The sequence below is a fragment of the Pholis gunnellus genome (assembly GCF_910591455.1).
Source record: "Pholis gunnellus genome assembly, chromosome: 12".
In the NCBI taxonomy this organism is placed as follows: domain Eukaryota; kingdom Metazoa; phylum Chordata; class Actinopteri; order Perciformes; family Pholidae; genus Pholis; species Pholis gunnellus.
The window spans coordinates 12,281,771-12,300,259 of NC_136539.1; the positions used below are offsets into that span (position 1 = coordinate 12,281,771).

An 18,489-nucleotide genomic window follows, 5' to 3' on the forward strand; every position below is an offset into this window, starting at 1 on the left:
GAGCCACAGTCTGATCCCCAGAAGAAAAGCAAAGACAACATGCGTGATGTTTGTGTCTACCGTATATCTAAAGTAGACAATAAACAAAAGAGTGCATTTCATTTTATCACAAGTCTATTACACAAGGAAATGTCTTTCAGTGTAAAAGTGTTCATCCCAGTAGAGCTCAGAGGATTAGTGAATCTGTGCCAAGTAGCAGTTAATCTATTCTGGTGGCCTTTGAAAGGGACATATCATGAAAAACTTGTTTTCTGTGTGCACAAACATTTGGGTATCGGCAGTGCCTCGTGAAATAAAACAACCCAGTCGGTTTTTTGTAAGCTGCCTAGATCAGAAAACATGCGTCATATGGCACTTGCAGGCTCATTAAAAATATACCGCCCACAACTTGAGACCTACTGTACCTTTTGTAAAGCTACGTCATATGTTTCCAAGTCAATAGGAGCTTTTTTGGGAGTGTATGAGAAAACGATGTGTTTTTGAACACTAAAGCATGTAAATGTGTTCTACTAGAATCAAAAAATAGATATGAACCTGAAAATGGGCATGATATGTCTACTTTAATGTTGTTTTTTACTTTAATTTGGGCACACATCATTATTTTGAGGCAGGTCTTTCTACAATAAAATTAACTTTTTCATTTCTTTTCCTCACTCTTCAGCTGAGATTGGGGACTTTGAGGAGAGCCAGTGCCGGTCACACCTCCTCAACAACAACTACATCCCAGAACAAATGCCCCTGATTGACAAGATCATGGAGTTTCACTCAAAGAATATGTGAGTTTCTGCAACTGGAGTACTGTGAGGTGTGCAAACATCTTTAAATGAGGCATTTCTTTGATGCCGTCATAGTTGTAGACATAGTTGTCCCGCCGTAGTTTTATTTTACAGGTAACACGTTCAGGAAATCACCCATCGAATGAATGGGTTCTTTCTCAAAAGTGCTCTGTGTAGTTCTTTATCATAGATCAACTTAGAAAAGCTAGTCATTATAAGTTGTTTTGCAGCAACCTACCAAATGAGTCACACAGCTGCTGTGAGCTGGGTTAGCAGGTTAAAAACACAGCCTATTCTTACTTGACTGATGCACGAGTTTGTGTGAGGTGAAATATCAGTATGCTGCTGGGAGTATATTATTGGAAGCTTTCCAAATCTCCTCCCACCGTCCTCCCTCAAATCGTCCTCATCAGCGCACGTATATGAATCCGAGCATGGCCAACCCTTGTCTCACCTACGTTACAGTGGGCCATGCCAGAGGTGGACACACAGTTGGCAGCTGCTACACCAAAGGAGCTCCATTAGATTTGATTGCTCTTTTTCACCTGCCATTTTTCCAACCAAGGCTTTTTTTTTTTATAGTTGATAGCTGTAACTGCAGTTCTTTTGGCTGGGTGCCATGCGGAGTTAAGTGTCTTATTAAGTACCACACAGGAAACAGGAAGGCGTATGCACTGATAAGAATTAGGAAAGTTTGTTAGTATTTGCAACCCTTCCCCCGACCTTCCACCACTGCTCCAAAAACTCAGATAAACACTAGAAACCTGGATCCACTCAGACTTGGTCTTTTCACCTCAATTAGTGAGACACACAGCAGGAAGATAAGCTAGGATTTAATTTATTTGTCCAAAAAATTTGCTGAAAGGATTATGAATACTACAGTGTGCACTTGTGTTAAAACCTGCAAGTAAGATTAGTTCTTTTAATGTAGCTGTGTCACCCTCCCTGCTATAGTCCTTTTTAAAAAGACATACTTGTGTACAATACCAATACATACATGTATGGATAAGTTAACTATTATTCAGTTTTATTCTATATGTTTCCTACATTCATATACCTATATGTATATTTCTTCAACAAATCTCATCAAAAGACCCAAACCAATAATGAGCTAGTCTAACACTCAGTACTTCCTGACTTTCTATGGCTCTCAGTTCCCAGTTACTCCTACACATGAATCTTTAAAAAAAATCATTTTAAGAAGGCTTAGTGATTTACTAACACAGATGGGCACTGTAGTTTATTGCAAATGTGACAGAAATTTAATTAAATAGTGCATTTGTTGAGGACTATTTTCAGCTGTGGATTACTACACATGTGGTGCTAAAGGGAGTATTTACAGCAGCAGGATGGTGTGTATAGAATTAACGCAAATAAACTACACTGCCCACATTCACGGTAATTTACGGCTTGTTTACTACACAAAAACTCATATTAGTGGCGTGCCTTGTTTGTCGATTTCTATCTTTTCATGGGATTATTTGACAATAAGGATAATATAAAACAATACCAGCCTTATTCTCTAACTTGTAACTGTTGTGTTTTGTGTCGCTAGAGGTCAATCACCAGCAGAATCAGACTATCAGTTACTAGAAGTGGCGCGCAGGTTGGAGATGTATGGGATTCGCTTCCACCCTGCCAAGGATCGTGAGGGCACGAGGCTAAGCCTGGCTGCGGCGCACACTGGTGTCCTGGTCTTTCAGGTCAGTCACACAAATTTGTAGGTTAACGCGCGGTGTGTTAAGGATGGTTGGTGCAATAAGTCGTCTGCATGGTACCGATGGGATGAAAACTTGTGGGTCATTTGTGCTTTGAGTTCACTTCAGAAGATATGTTCAGTGGTAAAAATGTTATGCCTTTTTTTATAGCTTGAGATATAAAAGTTATTTTTTATCACTGTAGGGGCACACAAAGATTAACGCCTTCAACTGGTCTAAAGTGCGTAAACTGAGCTTCAAAAGGAAACGCTTCCTCATCAAGCTGAAGCCAGATCTAAATGTAAGTGAATTGCATAGTGTAATATAGAAAATCCATCATCGAAGATCGTGTTTGGTGGTGTAAGTTATGTTTTTATGTGTACCCCAGAGTTCATATCAGGACACTCTGGAGTTTTTGATGGGCAGCAGGGACTGCTGTAAAGTCTTCTGGAAGATCTGTGTGGAATACCACGCCTTCTTCCGCCTCTTTGAGGAACCCAAGCCCAAGCCCAAACCTGTGCTCTTCACACGAGGCTCCTCCTTCAGATTCAGGTAAGTTTGCATCGTAAAGCTGCTCTCTGAATCTCACGACTGCAGCCGCACAAAGCTGTCTCCGCATCACTTAACAGTTTACTACAGCTCTCCAAGAGTTATCATCTCTCCTCCACTTGTCTCTACAGCGGTCGCACACAGAAGCAGGTGATGGATTATGTGAGGGAGTCTGAGTTTAAAAAGATCCCGTTTGAAAGGTAAAGGCTGCGACATTTTTGACACATTTGGTCGAGGCGAGGGTGCTCAGAGTGTATAACGCTGACCTTCAACATCCTGTCTGACAGGAAACACAGTCGGGTCCAACACAATATCCGCCTGTCGCCGTTGCCTTGTCCACGCCACCATGAAGTGCCAACAGAAGTGAGTGACTCAGTGTTTTTAGTGCATTTACAGCAGATGACTATCTGCGGGTCGTTTGTCACCATAAGAATCGTATAATGGTCATTATGTTGTGCTTCCATTCACACAACAAAAAGCCTCAATAGTACCTGGTCTAGTTGTTGTTTTTCAACACATGCCTGGTCAGACACTTGTGAATGAGATGAAAACTATTTTGATGAAGGCTGCAGGACAGTGCCTGAGCCTGCCACGGTGCACAAACCTCCTGTTGAAGTCCTATTCAGAGATGAAGTCACACCTCTGGTCACTGGAGTTTGTACTACAAAGTAGAAGGACGTCTTGGACCGCAAAGGTTCAGTGCCCTTGTCAGGTTTACAATTACATTTTCAATTCAATTTTATTTCTATAGCCCAATATCCCACATTTTCCTCAGAGGGCTTTACAATCTGTACGGCATAAGACATCCTCTGTCCTTGGACCCTAACATCGGAAAAATGAAAAACTCTTTAACCTTTACATATACATCGCCTCGGGGTCTTCTTTTGCTCGCGTATTGCTACATTTATTGGCACATTACCACCACTAACTGTCGATCAGCAGGAATGTGTATTCTGCCTCCCCCGTGCACATATGCTTGTACATGTGGATCCTCTGGGCATGCTAGAATTAAAACAGCGCCACATGGCCCAGCAGGTGGTCAAAAAACTCTACAGGCTACCTTCAAGTCAGATAGAAATCATTAAAAACACCATTAACAATCAAATCAAACGTAGTAAAAGTAATTATACTCTTGAAATGTTTTAATTGTCTGTCTTTGTCTATTTCTGTCAGAGTGGCGCTCCCACGGAGAGAGTGGACTCTCCCTCTCGGCGTCATTGGAAGGAGTCGGTGTTGGTGAGTGCAGAAGACCCCTCTGCCTCGAGGACAACCAGGGCCAGCCCGTCTCACCAGAGGAACGGCCACGAGGACAGAACAGGATCCGTGTCCAGGACCGAGGAGACGAGAGGCTCGACGCGACAGACCCACCCAGAACATCTGAGTACAGGTCCAGCATCTCAGACTGCTAAAGGCAACAGCTCTTCCATCCCCTTCACTGACTGCAGTGATGTAGGTAGTGAATATAACCAGGCTATACGGTTGAATCACAGTCATAGGGAGCAGCCCATGCTCCGCTGTGGGTCTGGCTCTGGAAGCATAAACGGGGCTCTGCAGGAGCAGTTTCTTGGTAGGGTGAGGCACAGGGAGTCCCCTCCCTCCTCTAAGCAATCGCTCAACGTGAGCCTTGACTTGGACGAGTCTCTCAAGCAGTCGTACCAAAAGGTTGGCCAGACTCCTGTCCATGGTGCTATGGTGCACCTCAGTGACCAATATAGCGAGATGCATAGCAGCAGCCATCTCACAGCCCCACATATGGGTTCAAGGAGTGGGATCACCAGTTCTGCCATGGACAATTACCAATCAAGCTCCCTCAGCTACGCTGAGCAGAACGGCTTCAGCTCTGCTCCCCCTCACTGCGAGGACGGCACGTACTCCTCAGTCCCAAGCCGCTCTCCTCACTTACAAAAGCGCCACAAAGTGCGTCACCACTTTGAGACGGACCCAAACCAGGGGACGTCCTCCCCAGGGCAAGAATCGCATCTTGTCCTCTCTCGGGCTGAACGTATGGCTGCTCTTGAGCGTCGCATGGTGGCCAATGGCCTGTCGGTGGCGGGCAGGTCCAGGGCCAGTCCAGGCCTGAAACGCTTAGGGCAGGCTGGTGTCACACACGTGGGCCTGGTTCACATGAATGAGTGCTCCACTCCCAGTGGTTCAGAGTCCAGTGAGTCTGAGATGGAGACTAACGGCAGCCCACTGATGGTTGGTAATCCAGTGGAGGCTAACTCCACTTCCCCTATACCCAGGAACAAGTTTTCCTTTGGCAGCCTGCAGCTAGATGAGGAGGCAGATGAGGACGGATACCATGCCTTCAGTGATGAGGAGGGTGGACAGATTTTCAGCTGTTAGTGCACAGACCGCTTCAAACCAGCTCCACAGGAGAGTTTAAAGGGTTTAGTTTGGGTCCAGATGGTGTAAGAAAAGCAGGGTTCAGTGGGTGACAGATTATTTCGGTCAGAGGACGACTCAAATCTCCACACTCCATGTTCACAGTTAAGCACAGCTGTACCTGCCAGTAGCACTTTTTGAGCTCTTTTTGAGCTCTTTTTTTCCATCGGGAGGCGCTTCCCTTTGCAAGATTTCAAGAAGGAAGGGATATGTTCAGGGTTTTCTTGTTTGTTGCACTGAGGAGGTTTATCTATCAGCCGCACAGTTCTTTGATTGTATAAACACGTCCCTTCAGAAATACACAAGTGCCATGTTAGGATTTGAACAGCTACTACAAACTGCAGAGACTTCAGGGAATTAGTGGCGCTGTTCTTGTCCGTGTATGTATTGTTACAGTTGCACTTTTTCTTACATTCTCTACATTCATTTTACATTTAGAACAAGGTCTACCACAGCGTGAGTCGTTCAGTTTCTAGGTCTCAGATGCCTTATGACTTCCCGTATTATTTCATTATTGTCTGCAGACATTTCTGTTTTCTGTTAGATTGATTAAGTTGGTATAATGTGGCAAATTATACACGTTGCACTCATTACTTAAAAGACTTTGTGCTCTTGATGTTACATCTGGCTTGGATCTGTTGTGAGAGTAGTAAGTTCTGTATAAAGGTGTTGGAGTTAAAACTAATTAATATGCTGCAAATATCAGTATGAACACCTGATTGATATTCAGTAGTGTTTATGTTTACACTACCTTCTGCTCTTTACAAACTTGAAACGGAAACGTCATGTTTTATTCACATAACTGGTAGGAATTGGCAGGAGATAAAACAGTAAATATAAGCTCACAATACCTTTTTGAATATCATTCTAATTGTGTTAGAAAGAGCAGCAGTGGCTTGGTCATTGTCTGTTGCAGCCATATTTTAGCCACTCTATTTATTGTCCACTTTTCCAGATTTCTTTTGCACTTCTGCCCTCATGTTTATTTGTGTTTGTTGATGCTCTTTATGTCACATTTCTGTTTCTTTCTTTTATTTCTTTGTCCAATGTAAGCACTCTGTCTGTCAGCATGAAACTGTCACATCTTTTCTGTTTTGTTTCTTCCCCCAGCTGCAATGTGAACCTGTTTTGTCGCTCACTACAGTCTGTGTGGTGGAAAGAGGCAAGATTACCAGAATCTGGGTTACCTCCTCTGCAATGATCCAGCTCATGGATAATTATTCCAGAGCCGACAGAACGTCAGGGTTGAGGATGACAGCATCTTGGGGATATATAGGAAACTAGAAGCAGGTTTTGGTAATCCTGTATGTGTGAAAGGCAGTTTATGGGCAACACCTCAAAGCATCCAGTCTCTTGGCTCATCCATCACTGTCGGCTGCTTTTGCTTTTGTGCTCCCAGACCTGTTTAGCATTGACGTCAAGCAGCATAATGAGATTTTGTTGTTGTATTTGGATCAGGATCGATCTCTTTTCTTTATGAGCCATTTAAATTACGAATGTGTTTTGAATTTCTAATCATTATATTTTAATATTATTAATTGCTAATTCCCAATTCTTCTGTTATTCATCATGAGCATGATAAGACTCCAATAGGCACCCCAATAGCCTGCTTAAAAGGTCCCTTGTACCCAATACAATTTATTTATGTAGCGTCGAATCATAACAGAATTTAGACACTTTTCATGTAGAGCAGGTCTAGACCATGCTCCAATAAAGGTAACTGTTTCACTGTCATGTTCATGTAGAAATGTGGTTATTAACACTATTAATAGCAAAAAAGTAGCTTGACATAGATTGCTACAGCACTGTGAAAGAGAACGCATCTTTATTTGTGGGAGTAACTGGATCACTGCAGTGTGAGGAAACCCTCTCTGGAGCACAAAGCTCTCACGCACACCTGGAATGACATTCTGCCACATGAAAACGAAGTAATTTGGATCAGATTGAAAATACCAGTATGTGAATTTGGTCCAAACCATCACACGTGTCGGTTCGGCTCAAAGTCCCAGGTCTGTGGGGGAGACGTGTTTTTGTTTTTCAACCTTCTTCAGGGTGTTTTACCAATGCATGCTGTGCTACACCAGATCCAGGCTCTGTCTGTCCTCTGCATGTACTGAACGTCCTGTAATATACAGCCAGTGCTCTGCAGTCACTTCACTGCAATTTCACAATTTAGTACAACAGACTGGAGAATGTGATGCTAGAGCAGATTTTATGACTAGGAAATCATGCAGTATGATTTGCTACTGAATTTAATGTACAGTATTTTTTACAGCTCACCGTTTCACTATTTCAAGTAAATCGATGTTGAACTTTAGTTGCATTCATGGACTGAATAATGCACATGCTTTCGCATTAACAACTGACTTTTACAAAATCATAAAAGGTCACAAGGCTGTTTATTTTACCATTCATAAAGATCTGTTTTATATTTAATGTTAGGGTCTTGAGGACTGCACGAGTTCACACTTCTTTTACTACACTTTCCCTTCAGTGTCTCATTCACTCACTCACAGTCTCACCTGGCTTTGACCTTTTTAATGCTGCTTTTCTCAAGACTCATATTGATTTAACAATGTATATATGTTCTTTTAGAGTCAATAAAGATGACCTTTCTGACATGAGGTTTTTCCAAATCTTCTTTTTGAGACCCCAGTTAGTTGCTGTCTGGTGCTCATTGTAGATCCCCTCTTCTCTCTCCCTGTAGTTCTGTAGTGTTGGCGGATAGGCGGTGTCCGTGCTGTTTCTTTCTATTCTCACTTGTAACAATCTTGTAGACGTGTACTGTGGTTTCCACTCCTTCCCTCCGTAGAGGTCATAGTAAATCCTCTCCAGAGTCGTGCTGGTTTGTGTGCGTGTAATCACTGTTGTGTTTGTGTCGAGACACCAGCGGACAGCAGAGAAAGGTGGGCAAGTTGCAGCTAAAACATAGTAAGTAAGCTCAGGGAACATTGTCAGTATGGATGACACCTAAGTGAGCTGTTCCTCTTGATCATCCTTTGGTATGTGTCTCGGCTCGCGTATTGATTGACGTTGCAGGAAGACTGCCAGAGACGTCTGGACTGTAGAGTGAGTCATGGCTGATGCCTCAATCATACAGGCAGAGTTTTCTTCGGTGGCAGAGCAGGAAAGACTCTGATCCTGGGTCAAACTGTTTTTGTTAATACTTCAGATTGTTTGGTGTAGCCGGCATAGTCTCACAAGGGGCTATGTTTGCCATGTTGGATGATGAAATGCTGGAAAGTGTAATTCATATAACAATGTCCCCAGAGTGTCTGTGGAATTAGACTTTTTTTAAATTTCTCGATTAATCGATTCAGTGTTTATTCTACAAAATGTCCAAAAATAATGAAAAAACTTCTTTTTTGTCCAACCAATGATTAAAAAAAACAACGATATTCATTTACATGTTTATATATAAGATAAAATCGGCAAATCCTCTGATTTTAGAAGTTTGAAACAGAGAAATTAGTTTTTTACACAGCAAATCAACTTGTGTCACTGACTTCATATTAATTCTCTCAGTGACCCAAACTCCACCCATCTGAGACAAAAGGCTAAGAATATATCTGATTTCCTGTTGTGTTTTCGTGTCTATTTGAATGACTAACTTTTGTATTTTCTCCCCTCACTTTGGTTGCTGATCCCGTACAGAAGTGGTGCCCAACAGCCCTCACCTGTCTGCGTCCTCTGGTCACTCACATGGCATGGTCAATGGTCAGAAGTCACTGGAGCTGTGCGGTCACAGTACCGACGGCCGACAACTGTCCCCCCTCACCAGCCCGCTGCTGTACGACGCCGGCTGCGTTCGCACTGACGATGAGGACGAGGTTCAAAGGAAGGTTTGTGATTTATTGGTACTTCTGTTGATAAAAGCAATAATAAATCGCTTCATGAGTTTTTTTTTTTACTAAACTTGTGCTACAAAGTTGAAATATCACTGGATCCAGATTACCTGTCCTAAATAACTCTCCGCAGGGACTGAAGTGTTTTCCTGTAAGTCTACTCAGAGAAATAGGTTACACAGGCACTCCACTAGCTAGACTTGCTTATAGTTGGATGGTTAATTTGTTCTTGCTCACAGAGTCTCCTCTCTGTTGTGATCTCTTTGCAGAGGTTCCCAACAGATCGGGCCTACTTTATCGCCAAGGAGCTGTTGACCACAGAAAGGACGTATCTGAAGGACCTGGAGGTGGTGACTGTGGTAAGAAAAAAAAAAAAAAGTCTATTCGCCAACACGCTGCTCCACTGTTTGTTTGTTTTCCTGCACTGTCCTCTGGGAAGAAAACATTGATTATTCCGGTTATCTGCTCCACTGCGGAGCGCCCGCCAAAACACAGACACAGGCAGTGACACAGGGATACGTTGGCAGATGCGGTTTCATGTCTTATTCATTCCCCACACCCGCGCTCTGAAATGCATTTATCTCTCTCACTCAAGGCTGTGAATACTAAACTGAGTTTTTATTTAAAGAGATGGATAGATTCAGCCGCATGTTCCCTCTACACGTGACTCCCCATTTCAGCCTCTTCCTTTTTTTAAATGACTCTGGCTGGGTACAAGCATGGACACCATTTGATTTGACAGTTTCTCAAAGGAAATGCAGCTGAAAGCAGGATATTAAACGTGCGCTACACAGCTCCTTCAACAGCGAACGAGGAGGATGTTCTCACTAGGCCGAACTGAAGCGCCGCTGTTGTCTGATTCAGCACAGGAGAAAATGCATCACTCCTTCTCACTGGCGTTTTTTTTTAAAACGCTGCAGCTTTTCCTGTCATGTGATTTTCAGAGAAGCCTTTCACACGTCTCATAAATATTTGGGTTGGCTCGTGTCCTCGTTCTTTTTACAGCTGTGTGTGTGTGTGTGTGTGCCATGTCTCTCTTCCCATGCACTGGTTGGTTCTGCCGTTTGGGGTGAAGTCATCCGAACAACAGCTGGCCCTTCTTCTCAAGCCCTTCTAGAAACACTCATGTTTGCCTAAAACCCACTTTCCTTTCCCATCACGTCAGCCTAATAACGCCATTTTCATGCCCCCTGTGGCAAAACACACAACATGCAATGTTTGACTTCCCTCTGACTTAACGGAGCGATAGTGATAAGAGTGTTTGGGTGCGATTCTTCCTTCAGGGACGGCACGAGACTGAAGTGTAACGGCAGATAACGGTCTTTTGGTGGTATCCTGGGGAAATCTTCGTTAACACATTCTATGAAGAGTCTTTGCTTGTGAGAAACTTGAGACCAGAAAATCAGGACATGCGTTAACTGATCTCATCGAGAGATTACCATTGCAGTGCAATGTCATCCATGATTTGTCCAATCTTAGAGGTTTTTGCATACCATCCAAGTGAGCTATGTTACATGGGTTGCTTTCACTCAACCAGAAAATGATCCACCAGCATATTTTTTTGCTTGTTACTTTACGTGAATGTTTGACTTTGACCAAGTGTGATGTGGCAATTTGAAACCTCTGATGCACACACGCTGAGAATTGAAGTATCTAGCAGTAAACATTTGCATGCATACATATTCTGGATTCTGGATTTGTCAATGAGGGACAAGGAGTGCTTTTTTAGTATTTTTCTTTTTCTTAAAGCATGTCTGAAAGAGACATCCTCTACCTTTTTTATGTGGATGTCCAATCAGTGTTGATGTAAACGTAGTCGATTGAAGCAATACAATCCTTGACCCAGAAAGCTGAGTTTGCAGCTGCAGAATCTGTTTTTCCTCCATCCAGCAGCGTCGCTTGACGTGAGAGTAACATAGTTGGGTGCAAGGAAAAATCTACAGGCTGCTTCAGCTTGTACTTCTGGTCTCTAGTCTAGTCCAGGGGGCATGCATGTTCTAGATGCCACTAAAAAAAACTGAACTTCCTTGTTCTCTTCGCTTGTATTGGAGACTAGCTTTGTTTCCAACCGAAAAAATGTCATCCTAAATCCCAGCGAACAGGATGTTATGGATGAGGATACGTTCATTTTACAGTTTCTGGGCTGACTCGAATATTCCAACGTATTTACAGTGTTTGAGCCGAAGCACACGGCCGAAGAAATGCATCATTGAGAGGCCGCGGCTGCATCAGCCGTGAAACAGGATGTTTTCCCTTTTTAATGTAAAACAAAATAGTATCCTGCTTGAATGTGTGTGTGTATTTGTGATGTCAGTCTTTCCAGAGTGCTGTAGGACAAGACGAGGGGACGCCAGACTCTCTGAAGAACACCGTCCTCTCCACCTTCGAGCCTCTGCACAAGTTCCACGAAGGTTTTCTCAGGGAGGTGGAGCAGAGGCTGGCTCTGTGGTGAGACTCTTTCACTTCACTTCCAAACAGAAAAAAAAGGTCCCTGTAGGGTTCCGAACCTGTCCAGTGAGGTGGTGGTTTGGTTGTAACCCAATTTAACCACAATCTCCCCCTTTATATTAATGAGATTTATTGGCATTTAGTCTGAGAGGGCAACCCAGCCCCTTTAGATGACCCGAGGAGCTATCATCTCCATGGCAACAGCCGTGCTGCACCATGGCCGGCCTTCTCTTGCCTTTGGGTTTCTGCTGTCTGATCTCCTTAATGATGCTGTGCTTTATTTAACACACACACACACAGATATGCAGGCGGCGATGCATTAAGCCCTCATGTCAGTATTTATGACCATTAACTGCAGACATGAAGCCTTTTTATTTCAAAGGTTATTTTGGCTGCACGTTGTTAGACCTCTGAGTTAAAGCTGAATGTCATATTACAGTCAACTCTGCTGATAAGAATCGCATTCAAATGTAGATGCAAATGATATAGCAACGCACGTGTCGCTTTTTTTTTCTGCTTTTGCTTTGCATACTCAAATATTATGGTCGAGATGTACCTTTTTGTAGTTGTGAGCACGATTAGTAAGGTGTCATAGATTAGGAAATGTGTGTTTTTACAGGGTGGATATTTTCTAGAGAGACTGCTAAAATACTTTACCAAAATAATAAAATGTTCTGAATGAATCCTGTGATGGCAGCCCATTAACTCCTGCACCTTGTGTGGAGGAAGTAATGCTCAAGGGAGACACCTGCTGGTGGATCTTTCTCTCAAACTTGCTCGTCTGAATCATCAATGAGCTTTAAATGCTTAATTCACGGTCTGCGAACGGCTCCATAATGTTTTAGAGATTAAACAAAAAATGTGCTTGTGTTTATCTGTTTTAGGGAGGGACGCTCCAATGCTCACATAAAAGGAGACTACCAGCGCATTGGAGATGTCATGCTGAAGAACCTTCAAGGCTTGAAGGTGAGGCGCCGCTCTTGCACATCTGTAATTACAGTAATGAATTAATACTCATTCATGTGTGCCATATTCCAACTTAATCCATAGCCCCTGACTGCAAACATGCATAAACAGTCTGAAGTTCTGATGGAGCTGGAGAAGGCATGTAGGGCATCCCGCAGGTTGGAGGGTCTCTGCAGGGACTTTGAGCTGCAAAAGGTCTGCTACGTCCCCCTCAACGTCTTCATTCTGCGGCCGCTGCACCGCCTCGGTCACTACAAGCAGATCCTGGAGCGCCTGTGCAAACATTATCCAGCTACCCATGTGGATTTCAGGGACTGCAGAGGTACTACGCTCAGGCCGGTGTTCAAAGAGGCACATTTAGATCTTCTGGTGGAATAATCTCAACAGTCTATCTCCAATAATCTCTTGCCCCTGGTTGGTCTGCAGCTGCTCTGGCGGATGTGTCCGAGTTGGTGGAGCAGCTCCAGGGAAGCCTGATCAAGATGGAGAACTTCCAGAAGCTTCTGGAGCTGAAGAAGGATTTGATTGGCCTGGACAATCTTGTTGCTCCTGGTCGGGTGAGTTTAAGGAATGGACTGGCAAAGCTTTTCAATTCTCTACAAACACCGTGTATAGTATGTGTCTAAATAATGCATGCCTTTTTTTTGTGTGTCCTCTTTCTCAGGAGTTCATCAGGTTCGGCTGCCTCAGCAAACTGTCTGGAAAAGGCCTACAGCAACGAATGTTTTTCCTGGTAACACCCACTCTCTTTTTGGATCAGGTCATATCACTAATCGAATTACTTAGTGGAGGGATCTCATCCTTTCCAGATATACATCACTCAGATGGTGTTGGCAGATGTTGTACAACTACTAAAGTTAATTTAGAGAAAGAATACCACATGTTGCTCATGTGTGGTGGAGCCTTGTTGGTGGGCTGTTGGACAATTTATATTCAATCTTTTCTTTGTGGTTGTTATGACAAGTGGTTTGCACGATACACAATCAGTTTAGTCATTTTAAACAAAAGACAACCTCAATGGTGTTTAGTTTGAAAGAGTGTTAGTTTACTTTTTCCACTTTCTCCCTCCCTGCCTCTCTAAAATAGTTCAGCGACGTCATTTTGTACACGAGTCGAGGGATGATGGCGACCAATCAGTTCAAAGTGCACGGCCAGCTGCTGCTCCATGGCATGACAGTAAGTGCTGTTTCTCTCAATTGAACACAAAGTGCGTCAAACGGCTGTCACCAGTTTGTCATTACTGAAGATAAGCCGCCTCATCGGAACAGCTGAACTCCAGCTCTTTCAACGTCTTACCCCACTACACACACACACACACACACACACACACACACACACACACACACACTCACTATCAGGACAACTACACGTCCTTCTCTCTCACTTCCTTTTTCAACATCCCTCCCTTCGTCTCTCCCTTTCTGTCTATTTTGGTCTTCGCTGTCCTAGATACCGCTGCTCTCTCATGTTTTTTTTTCTGTGTTCTTATTCCAGATCAGAGAGAGTGAAGATGAGTGGGGTGTGCCTCACGCCTTCACATTGGTTGGACAGCAGCAGTCTGTGGTGGTGGCAGCAAGGTAAGGACAGCTGTCCTAAGTGCACACACACCTTGTACATGGACCTAAAATTAACCCAAAGCGATGTGTGGCCTGTCTTCTTCTGGACTGTCGTGATTGTGGTGTGAAGATATTTGCGAATCGTTACATGAACTCTCGTAAGATGCAGTTAAGCTCTCAAAAATAAGACTTGACAGACTTGTAGAAAAACAAAGACATACACATTATCAGCAACTGCGTCATTTCCACCTCGAATCTTTTTTTTTTTTTTTATCACCCTCACTTTACAAAATCTCTGTAAATACAGTCTTTTTGTCCAGGTGTCGTCCTCCAGACAAAAGAAAGAGCTGATAAAAATGTTGATACTCTCATCAAGGTTGCTTCCATGTAGTCGCCTTGAGCTTACTGCAATAAAGCTTCTCTGCACATTTTAATACAACAAGTTAGAGAAGTTATAATATAGAGGTTTTGTAATCATAGTTTTAATTACAGAAAAACAAAACAACAATTCAAAAAGCATGTTTTGGGGGTTTAAAAAAAAATATTGAATCAATATTTGTATTAATATATAGTCAATATTCTCCTAAAAAGATGCCGGAATTGAGCATTTATCAAAGATAAGGAGCTAAATATCTTACGTAGTAAAGATGCAAATGCAATATGTATGTATACAGTATGTATATAAGACCATATGTATAAAGTGTGAGTGTCATCTATTATATAATTTCTATCATTCAATCTCAATAACCAATTTATTAATAATGTGTTAACTGCTAGATTGATATAAACTTATGAATGCCGGAAATAATTTTTTTTACGCCCTATGTTCTTGATTGTTAACTTTGCCACTTTGTTCACTGTGACAAAGATAAAAGAGAAACTACTCTCCTGCCTTCAAACTAACGTTTGGGGAGCCAGTTTCCATGACAGAGCAGATGGTGTCTTTGTGTCTTTTAAGGAAGATTTGGCAGGACACCTGGACTAACATGGATCCAACTTATGACATTCTTGCTCACTGGACTATTTCTAGCCAGCAGGCCTTCCTGCTGGGACTAATAATAGGACATGCTGAGCATTTAATCCGTGTGTGTGCTTTTCACTCTAGTTCACTAATAGAGATGGAGAAGTGGATGGACGACATACAGGTGGCTATAGAGACGGCGAAATCCAGCAATGGGCCTTCATCCGACCTTCTGACCAGCAGTCTGATAGACAACAGTAAGTTACTGCATAAACATACAGGGGCGCATAAAGGACACAAATAAACAGTGGACTCACACAAACTGTCAGACAATTCATTTTGAGTAAAAAAAACCTCCGACGGAAATCCCAGATACACAAGACTGTTTAATTTGTGAATAATCTGACATTGTCTGTGCTTTAGAGCCCTTCTCCCCTCATCACCCTACTCATTGTCTAGCAGTAACGACCTCCTGACTTTCCCAGAATCCCCTGAGGACTCCTCGGTGGAGGCGGAGTCTGAGGACGACATAGTGGCGTCGCTCACCTCGCTGGAGAGGCCCGCCCCTCACCGTGGTAACACCATGGTGCACGTGTGCTGGCACAGGAACACCAGTGTGTCCATGGTGGACTTTAGCTTAGCTGTGGAGGTACCGGCCCAAACCTCAGCACTCAACCTCAGACCTGCCTCTCCTCTCCTGCTTCGCTGTTCTCTTTCTCTGTGTCTGAGTGTGCTGTATCTTAGTTTGCTTTGGTTATCTCCCACAGGGAACAGTATCCTCCTGCGTTGCACTCTTATCATCGAACTATTTCTTTAAAACATTTCTTTTTTATTATTATATTGAGCTAATTAAATCAAATTCGGCTCATTCTTTACGCTGTTTATTTTTCTAAATATATTGTCAAAGTACTGAAGTAAGATATGGGTACAAATTAGAAGAAAATAAAGATAATAGATAATAAGTACCTCATTCACTTTCTCCATAGTGCTCTTCTTCCTTTCAGTAACTGATGTTTTCTAACCTGTGCTCATTGCAAGCGGATTTAGTTTTGTTCTTGCAGTAGGAACATAACTTTTGGACACATAGGGTCATAATATTTATGAGAAAGTCTGTCTAAAGGTGCTCTGGGGAGTCTTCGTATACACAAACAAAAGTTATGTGTACATTCTGTCATACTCACCACAATGCCTTGGGTGTGTCCTTGAGGTCTAATGAGTGCATGGCCTTCCTCATAAAACATTTGCTAAGTCGGTCTTTGAACGAAATATGTGTAGGATTTAGTGCCGAATACCTAGTGCAGAATACCCCTCCGCTCACCCCTCTCTTTTCAAACATGTCGGGGAATCTTCAGGTAATGTGAAAATGTGAAAGGCCCTCTCTAGAGCCAGAGTTTGGTTTGGGCTACTGTAGAAACATGGCGGACGAAGACCTGCTCCGTATGTAGATATAAACGGCTCATTACAAGCTAATGACAACAATTCTTAGTTTCCGGTGATTATACACCAATGAAAAAGTTAGGAACGTTATATTCCATATCCGTACCTTCAAACTCATCTCAGCTCCTGGAGACTGAAAATGGCGGGCATTACGAATTTTATCCATTTTGTTTGAGCTATTTTTATATTTAGATACATGTTTATTTGAAGCTATTTATTTGCTCTTTTCGCAGCTTCAGTGTGGATACTGTTCCCTCTTTTGGCTAACAGTAGCCTGCGTGACATGCTAATCTAAACCCAAACTGTGGCTTTCCTGTGTGGTTCTGTCCTTTTCTCTCCTCCCCTGGCACTTGAAGTGTCTGATCGTCTATAAATAGAGAGAGAGAGCAGTACGTAGATGTGCCAAACGTCCTCATCTCACACCAACAGAACGGATCCTGTTTTGCCGTGATCTAGTTCTGCTCTTCCTCTGTCGTTGTAACAACGTCCTCTTCACAGCTTTGCCTGGACACACTGTCGTCGGCCTTCGTGTTTATCCCTGCCACTGCATGCCTGTGTTTCACCTACTTAGTCTCTGTGTTTCTGTCCTTCCCTCCCTGTCTGTTTTTTTTTCTCTCTGTCTCTCTCTCTCTCTCTGTCTCTCTCTCTTTTCCACATGCGTCTGTGCGCTCCTCCGTGGTAGAAGAACCTAGTCCAGTCAGTGAGAGTAAGGCCCCCCTGGTGGGGCCCCCCAGTGGCCAGGGACCAGTGCCTCTGTCTGTTATCTGCTGGTACCGTGTTCAGAGCCTCTCCTTTAGTGAATCCTGCAGGAGTCTAGAGGTAAAGGAGCCAGGCAGACAGGAGAGGCCCTGTGTATGTGTTTACCTGAACTTCGCCATAGGAAGAAAAGTTCTTCAGTGCTTTGCAGAAACAAACGATAGAATATGAGTTGCTGTGGTGCCTCATGTCTTACAGATCAGTGACACATAATTTAATTTGACTGAAACTTGATTCAAGATCTGAAATGAAACTCACGATAGAAAAACTTTGATCATTAAACATAATCTAACAGAAGGGCCAAAACAATGTTGCATATTGTTAGTCCCTGTGTTATAGTTACTTTATCTTTTAAATTGTTAGATAATAAATACATTAAAGGTACTTAACAACAGGAGATTTACAGTTCACTGTATGCAGAAGTGCACATATCGTAGAGGACCAAGACCAACAATATGTGCATTCCAATACCCATACTAGCATACTATTTAGTATGCCAAAAAAAGATTGAGTATGTCTCAATACATAGTCTGTCAAATGCAGTATCTCGAAAATACTGCATCTAGTCTCATTTTGCAGTATGCAAACCAGCATGCTTTTCTGGCAGTGCACGTGTTCATTGTAATGAAGGAACATGTCAGTGCAACAGTGTGGCTCATACATGTGTTTTTAATACAACAATAATGGAGTTCTATGGCACATAGGAATAAGCTATATCAGGATTTTGGTTTTGGGATTTTTATGGCTATTTGTTAACAATAAGAAAAATATAGAATATCACCAGATATATACTTTAATTTTATTAATCCTCCTACATTTTAGTTGAAAATCTAAGAACTGTAGATCCTCAGTGGTATTATAATGTGTATGAATTTATGTAATTTTAGATGTAAAACTTGCTTTTGTCTTTGTAGAATCAGCTGTCTGGAAACTTGCTGCGGAAGTTCAAGAACAGCAACGGCTGGCAGAAGCTCTGGGTGGTCTTCACCAACTTCAGCCTGTTTTTCTACAAGTCTCACCAGGTGATGAACATTTGCTCTCAGCTTTTGTTTGTCCAGCGAACACATCTCATCTCAGCCTCTCCCACGTTCATTCCCTCCTCACTCTGTTGTG

General features: G+C 42.8%; 1 protein-coding gene across 2 annotated transcripts in view; it reads left to right on the top strand.

Annotated features, from left to right (window-relative positions):
• The window catches only part of LOC306704279 (FERM, ARHGEF and pleckstrin domain-containing protein 1), a 48,550-nt gene that overhangs the window by 27,469 nt on the left and 2,592 nt on the right, over nt 1–18,489 (top strand). Inside the window, exons 7-25 of one of the 2 annotated variants that reach the window (XM_079170552.1) lie at nt 662–776; nt 2,332–2,479; nt 2,679–2,774; nt 2,862–3,025; nt 3,154–3,222; nt 3,310–3,385; nt 4,196–4,475; nt 9,062–9,249; nt 9,522–9,611; nt 11,567–11,700; nt 12,585–12,666; nt 12,751–12,988; nt 13,093–13,223; nt 13,331–13,399; nt 13,753–13,842; nt 14,161–14,243; nt 15,328–15,440; nt 15,669–15,832; nt 18,291–18,398. In XM_079170552.1, coding sequence (XP_079026678.1) covers nt 662–776; nt 2,332–2,479; nt 2,679–2,774; nt 2,862–3,025; nt 3,154–3,222; nt 3,310–3,385; nt 4,196–4,475; nt 9,062–9,249; nt 9,522–9,611; nt 11,567–11,700; nt 12,585–12,666; nt 12,751–12,988; nt 13,093–13,223; nt 13,331–13,399; nt 13,753–13,842; nt 14,161–14,243; nt 15,328–15,440; nt 15,669–15,832; nt 18,291–18,398 — 2,438 coding nt within the window. The remainder of the gene's footprint in view (nt 1–661; nt 777–2,331; nt 2,480–2,678; nt 2,775–2,861; nt 3,026–3,153; nt 3,223–3,309; nt 3,386–4,195; nt 4,476–9,061; nt 9,250–9,521; nt 9,612–11,566; nt 11,701–12,584; nt 12,667–12,750; nt 12,989–13,092; nt 13,224–13,330; nt 13,400–13,752; nt 13,843–14,160; nt 14,244–15,327; nt 15,441–15,668; nt 15,833–18,290; nt 18,399–18,489) is intronic. The other variant, XM_079170553.1, reaches the window with a different exon arrangement.